Source organism: Bipolaris victoriae (genome assembly GCF_000527765.1).
Source record: "Bipolaris victoriae FI3 unplaced genomic scaffold scaffold_152, whole genome shotgun sequence".
NCBI lineage: Eukaryota > Fungi > Ascomycota > Dothideomycetes > Pleosporales > Pleosporaceae > Bipolaris > Bipolaris victoriae.
The window spans coordinates 1-24,146 of NW_014575240.1; the positions used below are offsets into that span (position 1 = coordinate 1).

A 24,146-nucleotide genomic window follows, 5' to 3' on the forward strand; every position below is an offset into this window, starting at 1 on the left:
CAAACCCGCGAACCCCGCTCCCGATCTTTTGCGGATGTTGTGGCACGTTGTGAGAATGGGCCTTGAGTGGGTGCAGGCAGCGGATATGCGGTGGACCGAAATATCCGGATAACAAATGCCATTACTAATGTACAATGACAAAGCTACGGCGTTATAAATACTAAACAGTGTACGGCTTGGCTATTTCTGAGTAAGGAACTAGATTGTGGTGTACTTTTTAAGAACTCTGGATATTTTAGGGAACTTGTAATGCCCTTTGTAGTGATTTTAACAGTGATCTGGGCTGACGTTGGACATGATTCTTATCCGGCTGTTTTGATGCACCAATTCGCAGAATTGCGTGTTGGTCCACTTTGGGATGGGTAGGTATGTTTGTGTGAATTATCGATGTGATGTATGTACTGATTTTCTTGAGCAGCTAGTCTCGTTGGTGTAACGGTGAGAACTGAGCGTTAACACGATTTGATGGCGTGGAACCTTTAGGAAAAACAGCTGACACAATGCTGCACCAGCTGTAAGATTGTCTCGAAAGGGAAAAAGGAAAATTTCAATATCTCCTTGTTAGGAGTCATGGAGAAGAGGTGTACCATGCATGTTTGAAGCAGTGCCACTGCTGTCAAGGCTTCATCATTAGCTCTACTACGGATTAGATTGGAACAATCCATACGAAGGCCAAAAGCTTATTTCAAGAAGTGTAAATTAATTGGAGACATATGACTGCTACTAATCTACAGTGCATTACAAATAAAGCTGTTGTAGGTTGCCCGTCTCATAAGTCAGTATTGTAAACAATCGTTTACCCTTCACATGCGCGAATCCCAACTTGACCGCTATTGATTAACAAAGTCGACGAGAGATCTTGCAACCGGCACCGTGCAAAGCTACTCCCGCCACTGCTCTGGTTTAAACAATCCGTTGATACGAGTACAAACCTATCCTAGCGTGGCCTCCACACTTTTCATTTGCGTTACCAACGCAAGACGAGGTGCATTCAGCCTCTGGGGCCAATTTTCCTGCACGTCTGAGACTATTTCCGCAAAAGCACATTTTACCCGCCTCAAGACCAAAGTATGCGTAGTGCTGACAGATGGTTCTGCATCTTGTCATCGTCATAGTATTGTCGTTGGTAAGCAAGTCGTTAATCAGTCTGTCGTTGGAATCGAAGTAGCAGCCCTGATACTTGAATCGGGTGAGAGGCCAGCAGGTGTTCGCCTCGGTTAACAAGTACCGCTCCCGGGTAGCATGTGCCTGTCGTACCGAAGTGAGTTCGTCTAAGAGTTTTTTCTCACGAGTAGCATGCGCCTGTCGTGCCGCCTAAAGTTCAGCGCCCTGTCCTTCCTGGCACTTGAGGTGCGCCTGTTCTGCCTCATTAAGTTTATCCATCGCCTCTCGCTCGCGCTCCATGTATTGATCCTTTTCCGCCTGACATGTGTCGAGTGAAGCATCGTTGCCCCCGTTGTTCTGACTAGGTGATGTAACAGGCTGGTTGAAGATGATGCCGTTTGTGCAAGTGCACGAGCAGGTGTCGTTGTTTAGTGCCGGGTCCGTACAAGTGACTGAAGGTTTCATTCCTAATGTTATACGTCAGGAACTCGGATTGTTTTGAATTTTCGAATCTGCTTACTATTTTCGCACTGGTACGAGTCCCCGGAAATTCCAGAAAAGTCAGACGTGCTCATGGCGTACGGGGTGTCATAGGCAACAGCCCCCATACACAAGGCGGAAGTAAGATAGATCCAAGAGGCTCTCATGGTAAGCACAGGTGAATGGGTGAATTCTGAGGAAAGTTTGTTGAAGAATGTTAGTTACAAAGTCTTCCATGGCTACAGATTTACATCATTAGTGTCCTAGTTGCTTCTTGCGCATCATTCCCAGCGCTCCACGCGACAAGTAACTCATCAACCGAGATGTACACAATCATAACCATTTACAGATCATACGTGATGCACGAAAAAAAGACACCAAGACTTGATCTGGATGCTTTTTAAAGGCTTTTCTTTTATGATATACGCAAATCTGTACTTTGCCCACCCAATACGAGGGGTGGCATAAGATCTCTGTCCCAATCAAAAATATTTTTTGCCTCTAGCGTAACTATGTTCCGGCTTTCCAGTTTTTGTGACAGTCCTGAGAAGCACAGATTAAATTTATGATTGGTCTAGCACACCTTGATCTGGAAAAAGATCGGTCCGGACAATGCTAACTGGCCGGCAAACAGTTCCGCTCATGGTGTAAAGTTTTGCTTTTTGTCGCTTCATAGACACTGTTTAGAACGATTTTCTATCCGTAGTTTTGTTTCACCGGAAAGTGGTTTTCGAAGTTTCCTTTTAGCGTTTTGGTGTTACACAACAGTCCGGGCCCCACTGTGTCACACAGCCCAAAAGGCACGTTGTGTTGCTATTAGACATTCCTTTCCCATTTTGGTATATAGAAGGATGCGAACCACACTCATTCGAACACTCATCTTTTAGCAATAAAAGATACATACCCACTGGATAGCTTCGTGCGATAATCTTAGCAGAATAGACAAGAATTCATTAACACGTGTTTACTTTGTAGGTCACACCGCTCTATCACAGGCTTGCTTGTTTCGCCTCACCACCCATGGCACATTTCTTGGGGGAAAAGAGGAAATAGAATCTGCTAAAGAAAGAACGAGATTCCAAGTCCAAGTGCTTAAAAAAGCAGGCTTATAGCATGAAAACCATGGACGATGAGCCAGACGAAATGTATTTTGAGTGTCTGGTCATGGTTATCTTGGAGCCTAACCATCTTTTGTTTACCTTCTTCGACGTCCGATGTGTCGGTTACTTTACCGACATCATAGTATTGCCGGGAGTTCTGTCTGATACCAACTGCGACTGAGTACGCGAAGAGAGCTTCTTCTCTAAGTCCAATCATTTTACAGCTCGGGGATGGAGTTGCGTTTTAGACCTTAGACAAGATATGTTTAACACTCCAACCACATCAAAGGAACTATATTATTTATTATGCAATTTCTCTAATTTTAATAGCGTGGGTTGTATAGGAGTAAGCTGTGAGAGATTTTCTGCTCCAGGAAGTGGCTATATTTGTATTGTGAAGGCCCGACTTTACGTGGGAGAACTAGTCCATGTAATCAGACTAGTCTTCTAGAGAGAACAAGCAGTTTACATGTCAGTAGTGTATTTGAGGAAGATATTACATAGTAAAGAGATAATAGCGTAGCATAGATAGAAGGAAATAGTGTGCTCTCCTCCCAAATTAAAAGGAACAGCAAACAATACACGACAGTAGGCATTTGCTGATGCCAATTCGCACGACTGTAATTCACTCGCCACAAGATTGAGTGCTGCCAGCCGAGCCAGGTGGCGAAAATCGAAGAGGGGGGGAGGGGGAAGGGGGGCTATTGGGTGGAATGTAAAAGGGGTTAGAGGGATGTATGTATGTAATTGGTGTACTTAATCTATGTTGTCGGTTATGAGGCACAAACTAGGAAACTCGACAAACTGGGTTTCTTGGGTACGATTATGCTTAGAAAAAGAGAGTTTGCTGAAATTTTCCCAAGCTCATGGAAGGTAAAACCCAGACGAAATGCAGTACGCCTATCTCAGGTGGAAAGCTCCGAGGTCCTTTATCAATTACGGAGTGAAGTCGCGTGGCCACTGCATGACTCGGAAGCTGACAGCTGATAAGCATACGCCACATCAAGGCACGCTACGAGACTAGCGTATTCCGATGTGCCGGTCACATAAGTACAAACCGAAAGCCACAAATGAGATCCTACCCAACGTCATCCTTATGGTCTGCTTTGGATAGAGACAGCCTCTCGGATACTATTCTTATCGAAGATTGGTCGGACGACTTCATCACCAACGTTCTGCTGATAACCAGACTAGGGGCTTGTTCGGTCGCATAACTGTAACATCGGCCCGGTAGGTGTGAACGGCACTAGAGCTGCGGAACGGAGCTTTGGCAGGTGAATCGAACGGAATGAAGAGCTCCGCTCGGACTGAAATCACCACCACTGCACAGCTATGGCGCTGCTAGCGTAGAGCTAGTCTACCATCCACTCATATAGGTATAGTAAAGCCGAGAGAGCAAAACGGAATCGCAAACTCCAGTCCAAGCTCTGGGGATTCCGTTGGGTCCTGCTGCAGTTCCTTCATGCTGGCACACCACTGTAAGTAGCTTCTTCTATCCACATACAGCCAACCTATCGATAAACAAAACCATCATCGCGAAATCTAACAGGCCCCGATAGATGTGTCAATCCCCGCTTGGGCATATACTTAGATACCGCCCTCGGTCACCTGTCGGCCGGATAGACTTCTCTTTCCAATCGATCATTGGACAATGCCCAGTTTACGGGAGCCACAATGCATGGGGTTGCGGTAGAGTTGAAACGTGATAGGCCGTTGACATGTATCTAATCTAGGGACTGCCTCCTTGTCTATGCTACTGGCCTGCGTCTCGTTGCAGACATGATGGCTCGACTCGTGTACAGGCACAAACCATGTCGCCGAAAGCTTCCATGCACCCTCTCGAAGGTGACATGCATACGGGAACCGTTGTTGGCTGACTTTCGAACAAAGCCGTCGCCCAGCAGAGATGATGCATGTGTTCGAATTTCTATAGGAGAGACATCAAACACACTTCCCTTCAATCCGGTCCCCGCACACTTTTTCTGATAAGTTATCGAATGCCATTGGTCTTTGATGCCGAAGCTTCCGAAACTCCACCGGAAATACGAGGAACACGCGCCACACCATAAGCAATGTGGCCAAGGAACTCTAATATTCTAAGCTTCATCAAGACCTGCACTATCGCTACCAAAATTTCGACTATGCTGGAGTTGGAAGGCACCAAAGCTTAGCCAACAACTCTATATCCATCCATTGCGCGGCGTGTCCCGAAGACCAGTTAGACCCTTCACCCCGCTCCTCCCCAAACTGCCGTAGTGTTCGTGGCGCGTCCGATATCATTCAAACTAGGGTGCCTGATTGGTGCCATTGTGCCGTGCCCGTCGCTCTATCTAGAAGCTGCTCCATTGATAGCTGGCCGAGGCTATATCCATTTGTGAACCTTGACCCGTCGAGCATGTAAGTATCGTGCCATTGAAGATCAGTTATAAAGGACCATGGTCCTGGGTAGTTCTGCAAGGATCATCTTCTCCATTCTCTATTCCTGCCCAAGATCGAAAAGATGTCGCCCAAAGGCTTTGGTAAGAGGCTGGGCTTCAAGAGATCAAACACCGAGAAGGACCCCGTCACTGTTAGCGAACAAACGAATGATTCCCATGGAGAGACATCTAGCAACGATGCTTCGGAAGTTCGCGACATCAGCGAAGCAGAGGCAAACCAACGCCTAAAAGCTTTCCGTCAAGAACACAAATGGGACCCTAACCTGCCAGACGAGGCGGTCGACATGGTCGATGCCGCCACTGAGGCCCACGACAAAACCGGCGAGTCGAAGCTCGTTGGAGAGGTGATCGAGAACTCACCATATCCGGAAGTGAGTTGCAAGAATGTCTGAATACTTCCACATGGAACTAATCAAGACAACAGGTCCGTGCTGTCGTACGGAACTACGATGAAGACGTTCCTGCCAGCACTATTCGCTCATGGGTCATTGGTCTCCTTATGACCACCGTCTGCTCATCAGTCAACGCACTATTCTTGCTGCGTTATCCCCTCATCAGCATCGGCCCTTACGTCGTACTGCTGATCGCCTATCCGATCGGTATCTTCTTCGCAAGAGTCCTTCCCAACAAAGAGTTCAGCATCTTCGGACTCAAAGGAAATCTCAACCCAGGACCTTTCAATGTCAAGGAGCACGTCATAATCGTTGCAATGGCCAATGCTGCCTTCGGTGGTGGCGCTGGATACTTTGTCGACACCGTCGTCTCACTCCGCAAGTTCTACAAATTCGACACCAGCCAGTTCGGATGGGGCTTCAACACGCTTTTTGCTCTGTCCACCCAATGTCTTGGGTTTGGTCTAGCAGGTTCTGTCCGAAAGTTTCTTGTAGAACCTGCGTCCATGATTTGGCCTGGCGCACTCGTCAACGTCGGTTTCTTGTATGCTCTCCATGACCATGGGCCGACTGACCCTACGACCACCAACGGCTGGTCTATCTCGCGGTACCGAATGTTTATGTACGTCATGATCGGCATGTTCGTCTGGTCTTGGCTCCCAGACTTGATCATTCCTGCATTCAGCTACTTTGCTTGGGTCACTTGGGCCAAGCCCAATAATGTTGTTGTCAACCAACTCTTTGGACAAAGCACTGGTCTTGCACTCGGCTTCCCGTTTACCGGGTTTACTCTCGATTGGGCACAAATCAACTCCTTCTTCAACAGCCCGCTACTTAGTCCATGGTATGCACACGTAAACACTTTAATCGGTGTTGTCTTCTTTGTCTGGATCATTATTCCAGCATTGAGCTTTACCAACACTTGGTATGGCGATTACGTGTCAATCTCGCAAAACAGTATTCTTGACAACACTGGCAAAATCTACAACACCTCCAGGATTCTCACTCCTGAACACACTGTTGACCCTGCCAAATATGAGGCGTACTCGCCTCTCTTCTTGTCTCCTACTAACGCACTCAACTACGGACTGAACTTTGCTAGTATCGCTGCACTAGTCAGTCACACCTACCTCTTCCACGGTGCCGAAATCTGGCGCCGCTGGAGGTCCACATCTGGTGAACTGGACGATGTTCATATGAAGATTATGAGAAAGTACAAGACAGTACCCACATGGTGGTACCTTGCACTACTCGCTGTTATGACTGCCTTTGCCTTTGTATCCGCTCTCGCTTACCCTACTGGCATGAAGTGGTACTCCGTCATCCTATCTCTCGTGATTGCGACCGTATGGACCATTCCCATTGGCATCATTCAGGCCTTCACCAACATCCAAATGGGTCTCAATGTCTTCACTGAGTTCATCATCGGATATGTACAACCAGGCCACCCCATCGCCATGATGATGTTCAAGACATTCGGTTACATCGTCATGACTCAGGCACTATACTTCTGCCAAGATCTCAAGATAGGCCACTACATGCACGTTCCCCAGCGCTCGCTATTCGCCGCGCAATTCGTCGCTACCATCTGGTCTTGTCTGTGCCAGCTCGCCACCATCGAATGGGCTCTGGGCGCGATCAAGAACGTCTGCACCCCATTGGCATCCGGATCATTCACATGTGCCTACATCAAGACCTTCTACAACGCTAGTGTCATCTGGGGTGCTGTCGGTCCCAAGCACTTGTTCTCCGGAGACTCAACCTACAAGGACCTCCAATGGATGTGGCTCGTGGGCTTTGGCACTCCATTCTTGGTTTACGGTGCTTCCCGTATGTTCCCTAAAGTCAGCTTCATTCGCAAAATCAGTCCGCCACTTATCTTCGCCTCTCTGTCTTACGTACCTCCGTATACACCCATGAACATTGTAAGTTATCAGTATATCCGCCCTTCCTCCGCCCATCCTTTTTTTTTAGTGAGAAGTATAAAATACTAATGTGATTACAGCTTTCGTGGGTTCTCATCGGCTACATATTCAACAAGTTCATCAAGGACAGGTACCGTAATTGGTGGATGCAGTACAACTACGTCACTTCGGCTGGTATGGATGTCGGTCTTGCCATCTGCGCCATTGTGATCTTCTTCTGCGTTCAGCTTCCCGGCGCTGCAATGCCCGACTATTGGGGCACCACTATCGTCACTACTACGCTCGATGGAGCCGGAGCAGCCGTCCGCAAGATCCTTCCCGAAGGCGAGTACTTTGGTCCCAGGAAGGGAGAATGGAAGTGGTAGGACTTGGATGATGACGTGTTTTATATAATGATATAAACGTATGATGGATCAGATTTTCTAAAGTAATCTAATTCTATGATGATTAAGATGCGCCATTGGGCTGTCGTGTTGTCCAAGCCCTGCTGACCATGTCATGAATATCTTGAGCTCTTCTCTAGTCTCAGAGGTTTGTTCCAGGCACTACAATAAGCTTTGATAACAATAGCGGTTCCTGAGGCTTCCAGTATTCTGGGCATATCAGCTTTGGGCATCTTTAACTATTGTGGCCACCTCAAGCTGTTTAAGCAGATCGATTCCCTCGGGAAATGTCAACCTCTACATCTTATTGCCGTATCTTCTATTGGGGTGGGGGAAAGAATTTATGTGAGTTTCAGGTCAAGGCTCGAGGCAGGGTTAAGTGCAGGGTCAGGGTCAGAGTTAGGGTCAGGTTTAGGGTTAGGGCCAACCTTTGGGTTAGGGTTAGGATCAGAGATATTCCAAAACAATACAATAACAGCCTGTGAATTCAGTTAATGAGGATTTTGGATTGGATTACGATTGCTCTATCTATCCAATACTGTTATGACCCGCTACTCTGCCTCCTCCGGTTACCCACTGATCTGGCTCTTCTGGCTCGTTCCTCTAGTTCACTGCTATTAGCGATCAAGTGGATATACTGGTGTTTGTTACATGACTGATCGCTAGGCTAAGATGAAGAGTCCTGATAACTCCGTTTATCTGTAATGGCCTGACTGTGGTTTAAGAAGTTGATGGGGATGAACGCACAGGTGTACAAGATAAGTAAATTGAAATTGTACATCCGATACAGGCCTGATTACGGGCACAGTAACCAGCCAATCAGGGAGCGCAAACATATATCTGATCGTAGAACCTTTTTATGAACAGCTAAAATACCTTTCTTGGATGCTTCTCGACGAAGGCGTTAATTATGCTACTATTTCGCTGATCAACGTGTGAGACTCATCCCGTCCCACATTTGAGCCAATACAATACGTTACAAGAGAGAGAGAGAGCTATTAAATTCCCCCTTCTGTAAGAAAATTAACTGCCAGTGAAATCTTATTCTGACATGTACTGACGACAGTCAGAATCCTTTTGTTGCAATCCAGATTCTGATTGAACACCTCAACCGTTGAGCCGCGTACAGCACGATCTTCTTCAATAAGATTCATGCCCATTTTAACATTCGATTTGTCTCGTTGAGTTTGATGTCATCAGCAGCAACACGTGCATTTGCGAAAATAACTTGGTCAGAAGACTAGACACATGCAACTGTCGGCACTGCACCGACAGGGCCCGAAGCAAGAGAAACCAGGAGCAGAACCGCCCGAAATCACCATGATGATCTACTATGAATTATACTTCTTGCGCTGTCCAGTTATCAGTGTTTTGAGTGACGTAAGCTGCCGTGGTGACATTCGGAGGATTGCTTGAAACATGTAGTGATGTTTTGAAGGTAATACAGCAACCTTGAGTGTATTTTCACTAACCCCGTTATCTGTGCGATGCTTATCGTTGGTGGAATATTAAAGCTACATATGGAGAAAGGCGCAAGAAGATGCAATGCACAACGTTGCTGTTTGGTGGTCAGCATAGAGCGCCATATCGAAGTATTAACCCCAAGTAAGTAGACCACCATGACATGAAAAACGATATGCATGCACAGTCTCAATACGAATGAACATTTTCAAGGTGCAAAGTATCCATATTTTATTGTGCCAAAGAAGATGGCCTGGCTTTTTGATCGATTATGAGTGCTCGGACGGTGGATAATAGCTCCCTCGCCATCTGACTGGTGCCCTTCACTTGTGAGACTTATACCGGTCCTAGTAATGCCCAGGAATGTGAGTTGGGACCTGCAGGTGCATCCATTAGAGGCTACACAAAGTTTAAATGATCCATACTATAATGAGCACAATTGACGTAAGACCACGTGCACGCCAAGCACAAGGGCCAAGGCATCTTTCCATAAGTAAACATGGACCAAGCTGCCTAGCATGTGCTTGCTTTACATACAGCAGCGCTCATGACCATCCCCAGATTGTTAGCCACCGGATGAAATGCGGTTCGACGTATAGTTTTTCCGTCCTAAGATGTTTCTCGATTCTCCGGCTTCTGCGATCGGCCCGGTGGCCCAAAGATGGACGCGGAGAATGGAAGCTGCGACAACACTTACAACAGAGTTGCTGATGATGAACTCCAAAGTTGTAGAGCAACAACAACGCTGCCAACACCCTTGATTCTCGCGACCAGCTTTGTGTTTCATCTAGAGCAATTGGGGCGAGGTTATGAGCTGCGCGACAAATGACACTACGAATGACAGCAAAAGGCTAAAGTGCATAATGTGGGTCACTAGCAGGGGATGTTGTCATACTAACACAACTCCAGATCGCCCAATATCCAGAGAAAGTGCCGTTTAGCAGCCTCTACGGCTTTTCATATTTCTCTCGAACCGATGTGCCGGGGACCGATAACGTTCTTACAGTGGAAACATTCCACCTACCAAGATACAGGGCCGAGTTTGATTGCATCATACAAGGAAATCCCATCCAATTACCTCTGTGTAATAAACTCAATGTAAAGATGATTTCTTGACCTTCTACAATAGTAAGAACTAGATAGTCTCCCACCGACCAATCTTCTCAGGTGATAACAGCCTGAACATGCTAGCGCATCACACACAGACACGCTAAACGGAGGACAATAGTGCCTGGAGGGGCAAGAAGCACGCCAGCGAAGACGGAAAAACTATGGAGTACAAACCAAGATTATATTACCCCATCTGCAAGAAGTCTATTCCCCGGACCCACATGGGCATACCCCAGCTTTTCGTGCCCCGGGCAATCGACTACCGAGTATATAAAGGATCGATGAATTGCTTTCTATCGACGTGAAAGTTGGATCATCGCCTATTGGAACAAGAAACAAGTAGCGATGCGCTCTTTCCTTCTCGCCGGCGCTGCCTTTGCAGCCTCAGCTTTCGCTCGCAGTCTCCCTCTGCATGAGCACGCTGCTCTCGAGACGCGCCAGAACAACGGCGGTCTGCCCAGCACCTTCACCTGGTCATCCAGCGGCGTCCTCGTGTCGCCCAAGCAGGACAGCCGTCAAATTGCGGGTATCAAGGACCCGACGATTATCCAGAACAACGGTGTATACCATGTCTTTGCCAGCACGGCCAAGGCAGAGGGCTACAACCTAGTCTACTTCAACTTTACCGACTTCAGCAAGGCCAACCAGGCGCCATTCTTCTACCTTGACCAGTCAGGTATCGGCACAGGTTACCGTGCCGCTCCTCAAGTCTGTATGTTTTCCCCCTTCACTCCCAAAAAAATTATATAATGCTAACTTCTAAAAGTCTACTTCGCCCCCCAGAAGCTCTGGTACCTCGTCTACCAAAACGGCAATGCAGCATACAGCACCAACCCCGACATTTCCAACCCACGAGGCTGGACCGCTCCGCAAGTCTTCTACCCCAACGGCACCCCCCAGACGATCCAAAATGGTCTAGGATCCACTGGCTACTGGGTCGACATGTGGGTCATCTGCGACACCGCCCTCTGCCACCTGTACTCGTCCGACGACAACGGCGGTCTCTACCGCAGCCAAACGCCCGTCTCGCAGTTTCCACGCGGCATGAACGAGCCCGTCGTAACGCTCAAGGCCGCCAAGAACGACCTCTTCGAAGCCTCGACCGTCTACAACATCGCAAACACCAACACCTACCTCCTCGTCGTCGAGTGCATCGGCACCGGCAACTCACCCGGTGGCCTGCGCTACTTCCGCTCCTGGACCACCCAGTCGCTCACAAGTGACAAGTGGACTCCTCTTGCCGCCTCCCAGCAGACCCCCTTCCTTGGCGCCGCCAACACACAGTTCCCCGGTGGCCGCTGGTCCCAGAGCTTGTCCCACGGCGAGCTGATCCGCACAAATGTCGACCAGAGGCTGCAGGTTCGCCCGTGTGAGATGAGGTACCTGTACCAGGGTATTGACCCCAATGCTACTGGCACCTACAATGCGCTGCCATGGAAGCTGGCACTTGCTACCCAGACCAACTCGAAGTGTTAGATGAGTGGGGGGATGCGGGAAAGGAGAGGGTGAAAAGTGAAAAGGGGGAGCGTCTGTATATATGTAGTAGTGCCAGTTGGGCTGTTGCAAATGAGCAAAACTGTGAATAATCTACCTTATCTGCTCTTGTTTCGTTTGCCGATTGTGAGGGTCAGCTGTGAATATGCGTGTAGCACATTATAAGAGGTGATCCACGTGTACTCCTTCTTACAAATCAGAAAAGAATTTGAAAGAAATGTAGTTTAGATACTAAGATGATCTTCTGACAGATTCAAGGAGATTCTTCTTAGTTTTTTTTTGAAGAGGGAGGAGGTTCAAACTCTTGACCTTGCGGAGTCTTTGGCATCGTGGTAAAAGGATTTTTGGGGTGTCCTGGAGAAACCCCCACTGATGCATGTTGACTTAAGATCCAATCACCCAGAAAGACACAAAAAGGTATTTGGCAAGAAGATAGTGACCAGTTACAGTCATCTAAAAATCTTCCTCTTTGGTATTTCCTACATACAAGACAGGGAAAAAAAAAGGAAGAAGTCGCAAAGCACCGTTTTCACGCGGAACCTTATCGTACACTCCCCTAAACCTGACCCAATCCAACCTATGCACCACCCCCTACACACAGTAAGGTGTTCTCATGTTTGCCCCCACCTTTCCCCCACCCCCAGACAATGAACAATCCGATGATACAAGGAAAATTTCAAACCAAGTTCCTCGTCCCATTGTCGACGCCCCCCCTACAACACCAACAAGGGAGTCTAGTCAGGTATTTCCACCAGAGCTCTCTCCCCAGTTTGGGTATTAGATTTTAGAATACAAGCAAAAAGGAAAAAAGGGAGAGAAAGGATGATTTTTCTCGAAGCCTTTCCACTCCTTCTACCCTTTTGCAAACACAAGGAAAAGTAGAAAGGTCCCGTAGACCGAAATGACGCAACAGTGGTATAAACAAAGGAAAAAAAACCAGAACAGTAAGGAAATAAGAGATAAGGAAAATGAAAACAAAAAGAGAAACAAGACAAGCACAAGGAAATAAAATAAAATCAGAGAGCAAAAAAAAAAACAGATATGTTCAAGATGTCGAAGAGGGATGTTTCGAACGTAATGTCATGTGGCGAATGAATATTTCAAAACATTCACACACATACACGCAGGAGTATAGTAGGTAAGAGGCAGCATGTTTTCAAGCCACGAAAAAGGTGTTCAAGCCCAAGCACCAGGCAAGGTTCATTCGTGAATATAACAGAGAGAGGTGGAAAAAGGGAAAAAAAAGAGAAATGAAAGGAAAAAAACGAGATGGAAAACATTTTGGAAACCAAAAGCGGCAAGGCAGAGTAGAGACACCGGGGGGGGGCCGCGAAAACACACACGCCCCTCAAAGTATGAAAGACTAAAAATCAGACAAACCCGAGTCGCTACGCCTAGACGCCGTCGCCAAGCGCATATGAAAATAGTCGTGGACACATTTACAAGGTATAGTGTGAGGAGGAAGAGGAGGAAGATGAGGAGTGGAGAGAGGACAATCAAGACTGAGTCCCAACGCTCTTCTTGCGGCTGAAGATGGCGCGAGTCCTGCTCTTGTCGCGAGCTTTCTTCTCAGAGTGGTCCTTGGTGGTAGAGCGGCCAGATCGGACTGAGCGCGCGTCCGAGGCAGAGGAGCCGTCGTCCATGTATTTGTCTTTGTAGATCCAGCTGTTGCCAACCATGCTGACACCCTTGGCCTCGGCTGCGCGGTAGAATTTGGCAGCCATCTTCATGTTCTTTCTGCAGCCAACTCCTTCAGCATAGCAGTAACCGGCTTCGACGAGAGCATCTGCATCGCCCCAGTTTCCGGCAATCTCGTAGCAGCGAAGAGCAAGCGACTTATCCTGGGCACATCCCCAGCCGTTACCGTAGCATTTTCCAAGCTCGTAGATGGCTACTGCATATTGGGCGCGGTGCTTCTTCTTCTTTAACTGATCGGTGGGCTGGCCGTTCTTGGTTTGATCTTCGTCGTCGGCGATTTCCAGATGTCCAGAGTCGACGGCGCGTCGCAGCCACTGCAGTGCTTCGGCCTTGTTCTCACGCATGCCCCAGCCATGTCGGCAGGCCAGGCCATACCAGAACATGGCTTCGGGAAGACCAGCGCGGGCTGCAAGACGGAGATGGTAGGTGGATTTCAGGAGCTCGCCTGCTTCATGGAGTTCGATACCCATGTCGCAATGTTGTTGGGGAGTCAAGTCGCTAGTAGAGCCGGCAGTTCGAGGGCGGATTGTGCTGTTGCTAGATGTAAGAGAGGGTGCGCCGTGGTTAAATGAACGCGGCGGCGACTCGGGTGAGGGTGGCCGGGCCTGAGCCTGGTTAGCTTTTTTGGGCTGATCCCACTTAATCTGGCTGTTGAGGAAGTCCTCAACGCCGACAGACCGACGATCGACAGGCCTGCCGCGAGGAAGGTTGAACTTGGTATAAGTGTACGATGGTGCCGGGTTGTTAGTGAAATCGCCCGATCGTCGGAAGTCCTCGCTAGCCATGCTCACGGGTGTGTGGACGGTCTCGTTACCGTAGTTCGCAAGGGGCGCATCGTTCGAATCTTGTTGTTGGAGTTGATTGTCAAAAGATGGTCTCATGCACGCACTGTCGTCCGACGCCTGGCGCGACGGTCCGTCAGTGGACCTGACATCCAGCGATGGACGTGAGCCTCCACGACTCATGGGCCTTGAGAAGTTGTAGGCTGGACGTGGAAGGTTTGCGCTGCCGACAGAATAATCAGATGCTGCCGATGGTGATCGAGACATGTTGTGTGTCGCAGCAGGAGCGACGGGGGAATGGGCTCTAGACACGCTGGAACTGGGAGACAGGTTACGGTTTTGGTGCAGAGAGTCGTATGATCCGCTCAACGACATGTCTTCAACCTCACCGTAGCAGTCGCCATGTACAGACCTGACGCTGGGTGACAGGTGTGGAGAGCGATTGGAGCGCAAGGAGCTGGACGATCGGGGTGGGTGCAGGTTGGACCGGTTGTGCGGCGACTGGTGCTGCGAGTCACCGGATGGCTTCCTTTGCGGGCTCAGGAACATTTGCGAGGTTGGAGCCGGGACATTGGGAGTGACGGGCGTGGCTTCGCGGAGTCCAAACTGAGGCTCGACAGATTCGGGCGAGTGAGACCTGGGCAGATCAAAGTAGCCGCGGGGCGGAGTGGCAGGACTGGCCTCTGCAATAGTGGCCATGGGGCTTTGCAGAGGGCCGACGGCATACTGGGGCTCTAACTCATCGTTGCCGAACTGAGGATAGCAGGACTTGTGCCTCTCCATGACTTCCTGGCGCGGAGACGGCTCGGGCCGTGGGGACTTGAATGGACCTGCATCTTCGTTGGGCGAGTTGACGGTCGAGTTTGAGAGAGAGGAAAAGTATCCAGGGCGGTTGCCAAACTCGTTCTGGATGGTGAGAGGGGCCAATCGGCTGAGGCGACGGCCAGTCTTGTCCTGCTGCTCGAAGCGCTTTGCGAGCAGTCTGCCCTGGAGGGCGAGGGCGTCGAGGGGAGAGAGAGCGGGGGGCGCTTCGCCAGTGCGTGGGCTGGGTAGGTCAGATATGAGCGACAGATTGCTCATGCTGGCGCTGGCGCTGGCGATGTTGCCGAAGCCAGAGCTGCTGTTGTTGGTGTTTGCGTACAAGCCGGCGTTGTTGGAGGTGGAGGTGGAGGAAGGGTCAAACGACTGGGAGCGGAGGTCGAGGCCACCCGGGCGCTGCTGCCGGTTTGCCATGGTATGTGAAGGCGGGAGGGAGTGAGCAGTCAGTGAGCAAAGGGCAGGCAATTCAGCAGGGGTGGTGCATGGAATCGGCAGCAAAGGGCTGATGAGGCCGGGCTGTCATGCGCGCCGCCTCGGATCGGGCAAATGTAATGGGTAGTATTTCTAGTAGGCGGGCGATGGCAATGGCAATGGCGATAGCGATGACGGCGGCGGCTGTGCCTGCAGGGGGGGAGGAGGAGCAGAAGGATGTGACGCGATCATGGACTTGTCGGGCTTTGAAGGCTCAGCGGGAGCAGCGCGAAGGAGCGGATACGACGGCGGCAGGCGTCGAGAAAGACCGGGCGGGAGGCGAGGGTGGTGTGAAGAGTCGGGGCTCGGGTGGGTATTGTAGTGTAGTGTATCTGGCAGTTGTTGCAGGGCAATAATAGCCAAACCTACACCTCCTGAAACCCGCGGTGGAGCCCGGTGCGAGAGAGGGAGCCAAAGCCGTCACCAATTGGGCGCGCTACTACGAATCGGCCCTGCATCGACAACGGTGTGGTCTCTGCGCCACCGCCGCCCCCCAGTCGCCGTGAAGCGTGACACGACGCCACCACCGCCGCCCTATACGGCCCTCACTATTGACATTTCGCGCCGCCTTCCCTATTGCTGCATGACCACGGCAATGTACTTGGTGTGTAGCGTGCAGTAGGCGGCTGTCTATACGACATGAGCGTCATCATGCTGTCTGTATTGTCCCCCCATGATGGTCAATCAACTGCCTACACTACGACCACCACCATGCCAGGACAACGCCCACCACCATCAGGCCCCCATGCCACACAGCACCGTCTCACTCATTGCCAAACCCCCACCACCACACCTGCGACACAGCACCCACGGCTCCAACTGCCTCGTTTCACTAGCACCACGCGTAGTCGCCCTCGTCGGCTCGCGGCCGCTTTGGGCCACGGCCGCCAATAATCATTAGCACTGCCAAAATGCCGTCGTCGCGCCCTCCTTGCCGCTGCTCATTTGCTCCCGCGCACCCGAGCACCATGTCACGGTCCAGAACTTTTTTGCTCATTTAAATTGCTGCCCATCCTGCGAACCACTGTTCTTGCAACGCCCGATGTCGAGAGCTGAGATTTGTAGACAATAGCCCGTCTAACCTATACACAAGGGGCCCGGCTGTCACTGCTCGCCTCGCTACGTTTATGTACTAACCCACCACCTGCTCACTTGCTCACTTGCTCGTGAATGAACCCTGCAGGGGCGCCGCTAGCCCATCACCGCCGCCAAGCCCATCCCCTTCTCCAACCCGGGTTTCATCTCGCTGCTCCTCCAATGCTGAAGGAAAACTCAATCCATCGCTCATCCGCCATTACCTAACACCGCGCACACAAGCTGAAAAAAAATAACAACACACGTGTGCGCTGCAATTTCACTGTCCACACCGGTGCCATGGCGCCCTGTAGCTCCCGCAAGCACAGTCCGACTATGACGTGGATAGTCATCAAACTTCCCTCCACACGCCATCTGCCATGCACCTGCATCCTGTCACCCCAGACTGTTCGTATGCCGTTCCGTCTAGGCGACCGCATCGACCTTCTCCCAGCACTGTAGTTGTACGCTGTCCTCCAGCCTCGGCTTGGATGCAGTGTCGAGAGCCACGCGCTTCAAGCCCATCATCCATCCTATGAGCCCACGCGGCACCCAGTTGCCCACCAGATCATACGTGACACTTCCACGCCCAACACGCCATACTTTTTGCGGTCGTCGCTGTGTGAGCGCATCGAACACGCCATTGTGTAGCTCCCGAACTGAGCTGCCGCTTTGGTTGAGCAGGCCCCGGCTCTGCGCAACGCGTGCTTGGGCCTCGAAATTGCTTGCGTATAACGCTCTCGTCGTTGCTGGCCAAGCATGTGGGCTGCCGATCGACCGCGACTGCACATGATGTTTGGGGCCCACGTTTGTCAGATCAAATGTTCCGAGATGAAATTGCAACACCTCAATGCCTAGGGTACCCAGCTCGCCTCGGAGCGACGCCAGGAACCCTTCGAGTGCGCTGACAATCGTCGTCTCCACGCTATGGAACGGCGGCCGCAATGACGCAATGATACTTGGGGTAAGCATTAGGACGCGCGACTTGAACTCGCACACTGTCGGCAGCAACGCTTGCGTCACTGCAATCGTGTTGAGCACTTTGGCGTTGAGCGCGTCCGACCAGAGCTCAGGACTGACCGTCTCTACAGGGCCAGTAGGGTAGATCAAGTCAGGAACCAGAACAACACCGCGCAGATTAAGGTTATGCGGGGTTGCCCCGGAAAAGGCAACATGTGGTTTGGTGAGAAGCTCATTGAAACGCCTCATGGCCTCTTGCGTGCCCATTGTGTCGACTACGTCCAAGTGCAGTGGCCGCACGTCGGCCCTTGACTCGCCTAGAACTTGTTGCTCCTCGTCCATATTGGAGCATACAATGTATACAATGAAGCCGCGTCGCTCAAGATCGAGCGATAGCGATCGTACAATGGGCGAATTTGGCGGCCCCGCGAGGACTGTACCTGTCAGCTCCATCCTCCAACTAGGCTTGACTGTGTCGCATACTCACCCACAACTTCCATCCTCGCTCCATTGCCCGCTCGTTTCGCTCGGCGCTTACGGTTGTACCGCTTCTGCTCTTGCCATACTAAGAATCCCCCAGTCGCACAGAATGCAATAATGGCGGCTGTCAAAGCGCGGTGCCTGAGGGCCCAGTCCTGGAGGCGATGTAGGTAGGCGCCAGCAATAGGATGCGGGGGTGGAGGTGGTGGCCGCGGTCGCGCGCGCTCCGGAAGCCATGTCTCGGGGAGGCTCTTTTTAATATATCCAGCTACATATGCAAAATGCGCATCTGTTGCGTCCCATATCGATCCCGTGAAGTTGCGAACGTCTCTAGAGTACTCAGCCAGCTTTGTATACGTCAGCTAGGAGCAGATGGAGAATGCCGTCCCACTCACCACGCCGAGAACTTGCTGGTCGTTGTTGGACATGCTTTGGCAGGTTTCAGAACGTGTTCAAGCTTAAAAAAACAAACTTGTTCCAACAGGCGGTGCTTCAAACTTTGCCAGATGTCGCCTCCAGAGGTTGTCGCAAGCACGCAAGTGCACTACGTCAAGCCGGCCAATGACTCGCGCGACCATCCCAGACACGGTCGCACGTGAGGGCCAGTGGCTTTTGCGCCACCGTCTTCTCTCTCGTGGACACGGTCCCTTTTATAGGCCTGCAGCTGCAGGCCTTATCTGCACTCGCTCGTGCTTCACATTCGCTTAGACAATAATAGGCTGTAAATAGCCGTGCCTGGTGGCATAGACTGACTCCGTCCGGCGCTATCGTCGTCGTCAACCACCAAGAACAACGCGTGAACTGCTTACGTGGCTGTCGGTATCCTCAAGCCCTTTCCTAGCAAATCTTGGCTTTTTTAATTCATCTGCTTCTTCGCCCCTTCAGGGGCTGTTTGCATTTCCTTGATAAAAATTGCCTGCCAGCACAACGAAAGAGAGGACCTTGCACTGCATCCAAGGACGACCCATCAACAACTCAAAGTGCACGGCCTTGACTTGTAGGAACACCGCCACACCATGAGGGAAATTGATGCGCATTTCGATGCCTATGAGCACCTGAAACACCTTCCACGAGATGGCGAGGCGCTGCATACCCTCCGTAAGGCTGCGTCCATGGTCAAACCCATGATGAGGAAACGAGGCTGGAAGGTTGGAATACTTGCCGAGTTCCTTCCTGATGAGCCTCAACTGCTAGGTAGGAGGGCGGAAGCCGCCCCCGAGATACTCGACTGACTGGCTCCCAGGCCTTAACATCAACCGCACAGAGAGGATCCTGATCCGGCTGAGATATCACTATGATTCCAGGCAGTTTCTGTCCCTGGAGCAAGTCACAGATACCTTACTGCATGAACTCTGCCACATAGTCATTGGCCCTCACAATGTCGACTTTAACAATCTCTGGAACGAACTTCGGGAGGAGCATCAGTCTCTTCTTGCGAAGGGTTACACTGGTGAGGGATTCCTGACGCAAGGCCAAAAACTCGGCGGTAGGCGCATACCGCTCGACGAGATGCGCCGCCAGGCTCGGGTCGCTGCTGAGAAGCGACGAACGTCGACCGACGCCAGCGCAGGAGGGCATCGCTTAGGTGGTTCACGGCCTACAGCACGCGGTGTTGATATGCGTAAAGTCATCGCAGACGCGGCCTCACGCAGAAACAGCATCACCGAAGGTTGTGCAAGCGGAAGCTCTGAGACTCAGCGGCTAGTCAACCAGGTCAATCAGCAAGAGCAGGACAGGTTCCGCACCACAGCTGAGCAAGACGATGCCAATGATTGGGCGATTGCCCAAGCCCTGCAAGATCTCATGTACGACGAAGAAATGCAGAGATTAGGCGCCCCGACTGGAAACGGTGGGCTAAGTTGGGATCCTCAAAACGGACTACAGTTCGACAGTGCACCACCTTCCCCTAGCATCTCGCCAGCTCTACCAACTCAATCTCACCCTACACGCAGCACAACCTACCCTCTTCCAGGCCAACCTCTGCCACGATCAACTGCGCAAACGTCATCAAAAGCACTAACACGTACTCCTTCAACATCCGCAAGGACACCCTCGCGCCTTATCTCATACGACGAAGAGCAACGACGGAACAAGCGTCTTCCCCCCACACCACCGCGGCCATCTCCGCGGCCATCTCCGCCACAGCAATCTGTCACGTTCCCTACTGACCCGAATAAGTGGGCGTGTCCGCAATGCACGCTACACAACCCACTCGACTATCTTGCTTGTGGTGCCTGTGGCCTCGAACAGCCACCCCAGCCCATACCAGAACATAAACGCTTCGCATCGTCATATACGGTACCTACTCTACCCAAACCACCGCCGCAGTCTGGACTGCGAGGGCAGGGTGCCACGCCGTTTGAACCTGCAAGAGGCAGGATAGGCTGGAACTGTCTCGAGTGTGGGACCTTCATGGTAAGGTTATTTCTAGAATACAATTTGTATGAATTGTGTTGCTGACTGGTTACAGGAAAATCAATGGTGGACCTGTTCGCTTTGCGGAACGATGAAGTCGGACTCGTAGGGCATAAACAAAAGCGTTGTAAAATTTATGCGAGAGGGCTCATGCAATCTGGATACAAGTGTCTGGCGTAAGACACGGATATCGTTTGACTGTGTGTTGGTGTACCCAGGTAAACAACACACATGTCAAATATGGTGCCACTTACTTTGGATAAGAGATGGCGCGGCTGTCTGCATTTGGTCTATGGATAATCTCGTTGGATATCCATGATATGTGACCTGGGGACAATGTTTGTTTACGATTGAACGCTATATACGTTTTTTGGAGCGTGTTTATAGGAGCCATGGATATGTGAATATGACACATTTGTGAATAGACAACCGCCAGTTCTTCTTGTAGGCAGTCTCAGCCTTTGAAAAAAGGTATTTGAATACTTTGCACCAGTGAAAGACATATCCGTGGACGTTCCTTCCTCATGAGTCCTCGATCGTCACTGCCAAGCAGCCTTCACTTTACTTGACCTCACCCTGGACATCCCAGTAACACCAAAGACTTCACCCCATTCAGCGGCGAGCAAACACCCCACAACAACCTTCAAAGTAACTCTTCTTCACAATGCCGTCGCTGAAGGACCTCAATTGCAGCATCGAACTATCACAACCCCAACACGCATTACCAGAGTATGGTACCATCTACGGCGACGGCTTCGTAGAGACATTCGTACCTATACCCAACCAGCCACAATCCTTCTCCATTCATCTCACATCCAACACATTCATAGCGCCTGGCATCGCGATATTTGTCTACGTTGACGGTATCTATCAGTGCAATCGCAACAGGCAAAACATCAAGCCCCGAAAACTGTCAGACAGTCGCTCTTTGGTGGACTTTAGGGTGCGTCAGAAAGAGGAGAGACAGAAGGATGGGTCTATGATTGCGCGCGAGTGGACTTTTGATAATTTGGATATTGGTGAGTTGCGATATGGTGTGTTTCTGTGGCAGTAACTGATCAGCAGCAGCGTCTGCGGACGATGCGTCGAACCTGCACTCACCGGCCACTCTTGACAACATAGGATGTATTGAAGTTGTAGTGCTGCGATGCGCTGGTAGTCGGGACACAAAATCTGCTTCGGCGATCAACTTGGACGGCGCTGGTGACTGGCCTGACCATCGTTTTAGCTTAGGAGACTCACCAAGCTCCCACAATCGATCCATGTACGATGATCGCGGGCCGTTTTTCAATAATTCCCACAATATCTCTGGTCCGCCAGCGCCTTGGTCGTCATATCGCGCGCCGTACGCTGAAACACTGCAGAGCCACGAGAGCTCCAAGACACAGATTCAATACAACACTCTCCCCGTACGGAACAAAAGTTCAAGAGTATTTATGACACGTCACTCGACGTCCGGCTCTCGGTACTCGGAAGCGATCAGCCCGCGGGCACGACGCTTAGAAAGCCTTCCCTCTTCGGGCTTCCAATACGGTAGCGGACCTATTCCACCCGATAGAAAAGTTGCTCATCGCGACGATCATATGATTACGACTCCAGAAACAAGTGGTGTCGACCCTGTGTGGCTGAAAAATGTGTTGAAGACAGCAGTCAAACAGGGCGTAGAGGAGTCACGACGGGTAGAAGCCCAGTCTGCACGACATGACAGAGATTCAGACCACTCATCACAGAAAGAAGACAAGACAAGCCAGGCCCCTGGTGCATGGCCAGAATCTCCACATACTGCAACTGTGCAGGTACCACATTCCTTCAGGGCATCACCATCCAAACGCAATCAGCGCAGTGACCGAGCATCAGATTGGGTCCAGTCACCAAATGGGTGGGGCCAGGTTGAGATAAAGAGCAAAACAGGAGCCCATGCAAACCAGAGCGAAGATCATTTGTGGGAGACAGAAATCTCCAGCTATGGTAATGGGTGGCATTCGTGCGAAGAAACGCCGTCAGATTCTTGGGATACTGATGAAACTTGGGAGACGAGTAGAGGAAGGGAGTGGAAGGATTCGAGTCAATTGGAGATACCACTTGCTACAATTGCAGCTCCTTACTCTAATGCCCAGATTGTTTCTCGAGCATCTTCTTATATACATCCTCAACGGCGATCTACACATACATCGAGAAGGCATCAGTCACGTTCCAAGTCACAATCTAGACTCCGCAAGAGAGATGAAACTTCGTTGGAATACAGAAGGTGGGCAGGAAGTGCCTCACCTGCGTACTCTACAAGTTCGTCCAGCAGCTCAGACAACACGATACAGCCGTCACATTCTCGAAGTCATATACAGACTCTGCGAAAGAGATCAAAGAGTCGTGTCCGTCCCTCGAAGTCTACGCAATCTTATCATGGACGAACTTCGTCTCGCTATCCGCTTTGTGCTGAAAACTTGAAGCGCATAGATTCTGAACAGATACCTGCTCCTTCTGCAATCACAAGAGCGATACCAGATGTTCAAAGTCACCCAGATATCGCGCTCCCAACACATACGCAGTCAAGACGACCAAGCAGACATGATCATGGGGGTATTTCTGCATCAGGAGTTCCAGCTTGGCCTGCAGCCGTAAATGATACCAGTAACATGTTTCCAGCCCCATATGCACCATCTGCGAAAGAATATGCATGGGACGCTATTGGTTCTGGCGAAAAAGATCGTCATTCTATAGCTTCATCTACTTGGGACAGCAACAGAGTGCATTCTTGGGCCGTTGCCACGTCTCAAGATTCCACCTGGGCAACTGAAAAGCCCAAGAGCCCTGGTAAGAACGCCTGGTACTCAACTTCCGATGACGAAGATGGGGATATTAAATGGACTATTCCGCCCACTGGTCATAAAAGCCCAGAACCTACAAGATGGCAGGATATTATCAAGCCGACCCCGCCATCTGATGCAAAGAAGTCGAAATCAAAATCGAAATATAAGAAAAACGACTCATCAGCGCTTCAAGAGCTAAAAGGCGTCCTCGAAATGAGTTTGGGTAAAGAACAGAAAAATGGTGGGATGAAGGGGACCAATGTGTCCCGGCCTGCTATTCACGAAGAGAAAGACGAGAAGGACAATAAAGCAAAGCAACCTGGCCATACCACTACTCCTCATCGCCACAAATGTTCAAAATCTCCTACCAAGTCCCGAGTCCAGCCCCCGAAACCCCACTGGCGTTTTCCTCCGCCACCTCCACCTGCATCCCTCTTGCCTTCTCCTTCTTCGCAATCCGCCATCATAGCCGCCGCAACCTCTAAAAAGGGAACAAAACACTTCGTTCATACCAGCACACCCATTCCCTACGGCCATGCGATAGCGAGACCAGAGTATGTGGATAGCCTAGAGAAGCCGTATGCAGTGTTTCGATTCAAATACCGGAGTTTGGATGCTTTGAAGAAATTGGGGGTATTAGGGGGAGACCTGGAAGAGGCAAAAAAAGATGGGCAGTGACAAAGTGAGGGGGGGGGGGGGGGGCTGCATGGGAAGTAGAGAGAAATGGCAAAAGATTGTTTCACACATAAACCC

The 24,146-nt window shown here is 50.6% G+C and overlaps 7 protein-coding genes across 7 annotated transcripts; 3 read left to right on the forward strand and 4 right to left on the reverse strand.

The window, feature by feature from the left end:
* Positions 1-903: 903 nt before the first annotated feature.
* On the reverse strand, positions 904-1,179 carry COCVIDRAFT_113686 (hypothetical protein; the record flags this gene model as incomplete). The annotated part of the gene is made up of 1 exon (XM_014695631.1): positions 904-1,179. A coding segment is annotated over one exon (276 nt), but the record flags the coding sequence as incomplete, so codon positions are not given.
* Positions 1,180-1,314: 135 nt separating this feature from the next.
* COCVIDRAFT_113710 (hypothetical protein) lies at positions 1,315-1,754 on the reverse strand (the record flags this gene model as incomplete). Its single annotated transcript, XM_014695632.1, has 2 exons — positions 1,315-1,571; positions 1,625-1,754. Coding segments are annotated over 2 exons (387 nt in total), but the record flags the coding sequence as incomplete, so codon positions are not given.
* An 8,984-nt stretch (positions 1,755-10,738) lies between these two features.
* COCVIDRAFT_42509 (glycoside hydrolase family 62 protein) lies at positions 10,739-11,869 on the forward strand (the record flags this gene model as incomplete). Its single annotated transcript, XM_014695633.1, has 2 exons — positions 10,739-11,105; positions 11,160-11,869. The coding sequence occupies 2 exons, from the start codon at positions 10,739-10,741 to the stop codon at positions 11,867-11,869; spliced, it is 1,077 nt and encodes a 358-aa protein (XP_014551119.1).
* A 1,514-nt stretch (positions 11,870-13,383) lies between these two features.
* COCVIDRAFT_113724 (hypothetical protein) lies at positions 13,384-15,600 on the reverse strand (the record flags this gene model as incomplete). The annotated part of the gene is made up of 1 exon (XM_014695634.1): positions 13,384-15,600. The coding sequence occupies one exon, from the start codon at positions 15,598-15,600 to the stop codon at positions 13,384-13,386; it is 2,217 nt and encodes a 738-aa protein (XP_014551120.1).
* Positions 15,601-17,157: 1,557 nt separating this feature from the next.
* On the reverse strand, positions 17,158-18,599 carry COCVIDRAFT_113692 (hypothetical protein; the record flags this gene model as incomplete). Its single annotated transcript, XM_014695635.1, has 3 exons — positions 17,158-18,161; positions 18,230-18,518; positions 18,567-18,599. 3 exons carry the CDS (start codon positions 18,597-18,599, stop codon positions 17,158-17,160), a joined length of 1,326 nt encoding a protein of 441 aa, XP_014551121.1.
* Positions 18,600-19,187: 588 nt separating this feature from the next.
* On the forward strand, positions 19,188-20,695 carry COCVIDRAFT_31276 (hypothetical protein; the record flags this gene model as incomplete). The annotated part of the gene is made up of 3 exons (XM_014695636.1): positions 19,188-19,365; positions 19,415-20,586; positions 20,642-20,695. 3 exons carry the CDS (start codon positions 19,188-19,190, stop codon positions 20,693-20,695), a joined length of 1,404 nt encoding a protein of 467 aa, XP_014551122.1.
* Positions 20,696-21,250: 555 nt separating this feature from the next.
* On the forward strand, positions 21,251-24,071 carry COCVIDRAFT_31277 (hypothetical protein; the record flags this gene model as incomplete). Its single annotated transcript, XM_014695637.1, has 2 exons — positions 21,251-21,605; positions 21,655-24,071. 2 exons carry the CDS (start codon positions 21,251-21,253, stop codon positions 24,069-24,071), a joined length of 2,772 nt encoding a protein of 923 aa, XP_014551123.1.
* Positions 24,072-24,146: the final 75 nt, after the last annotated feature.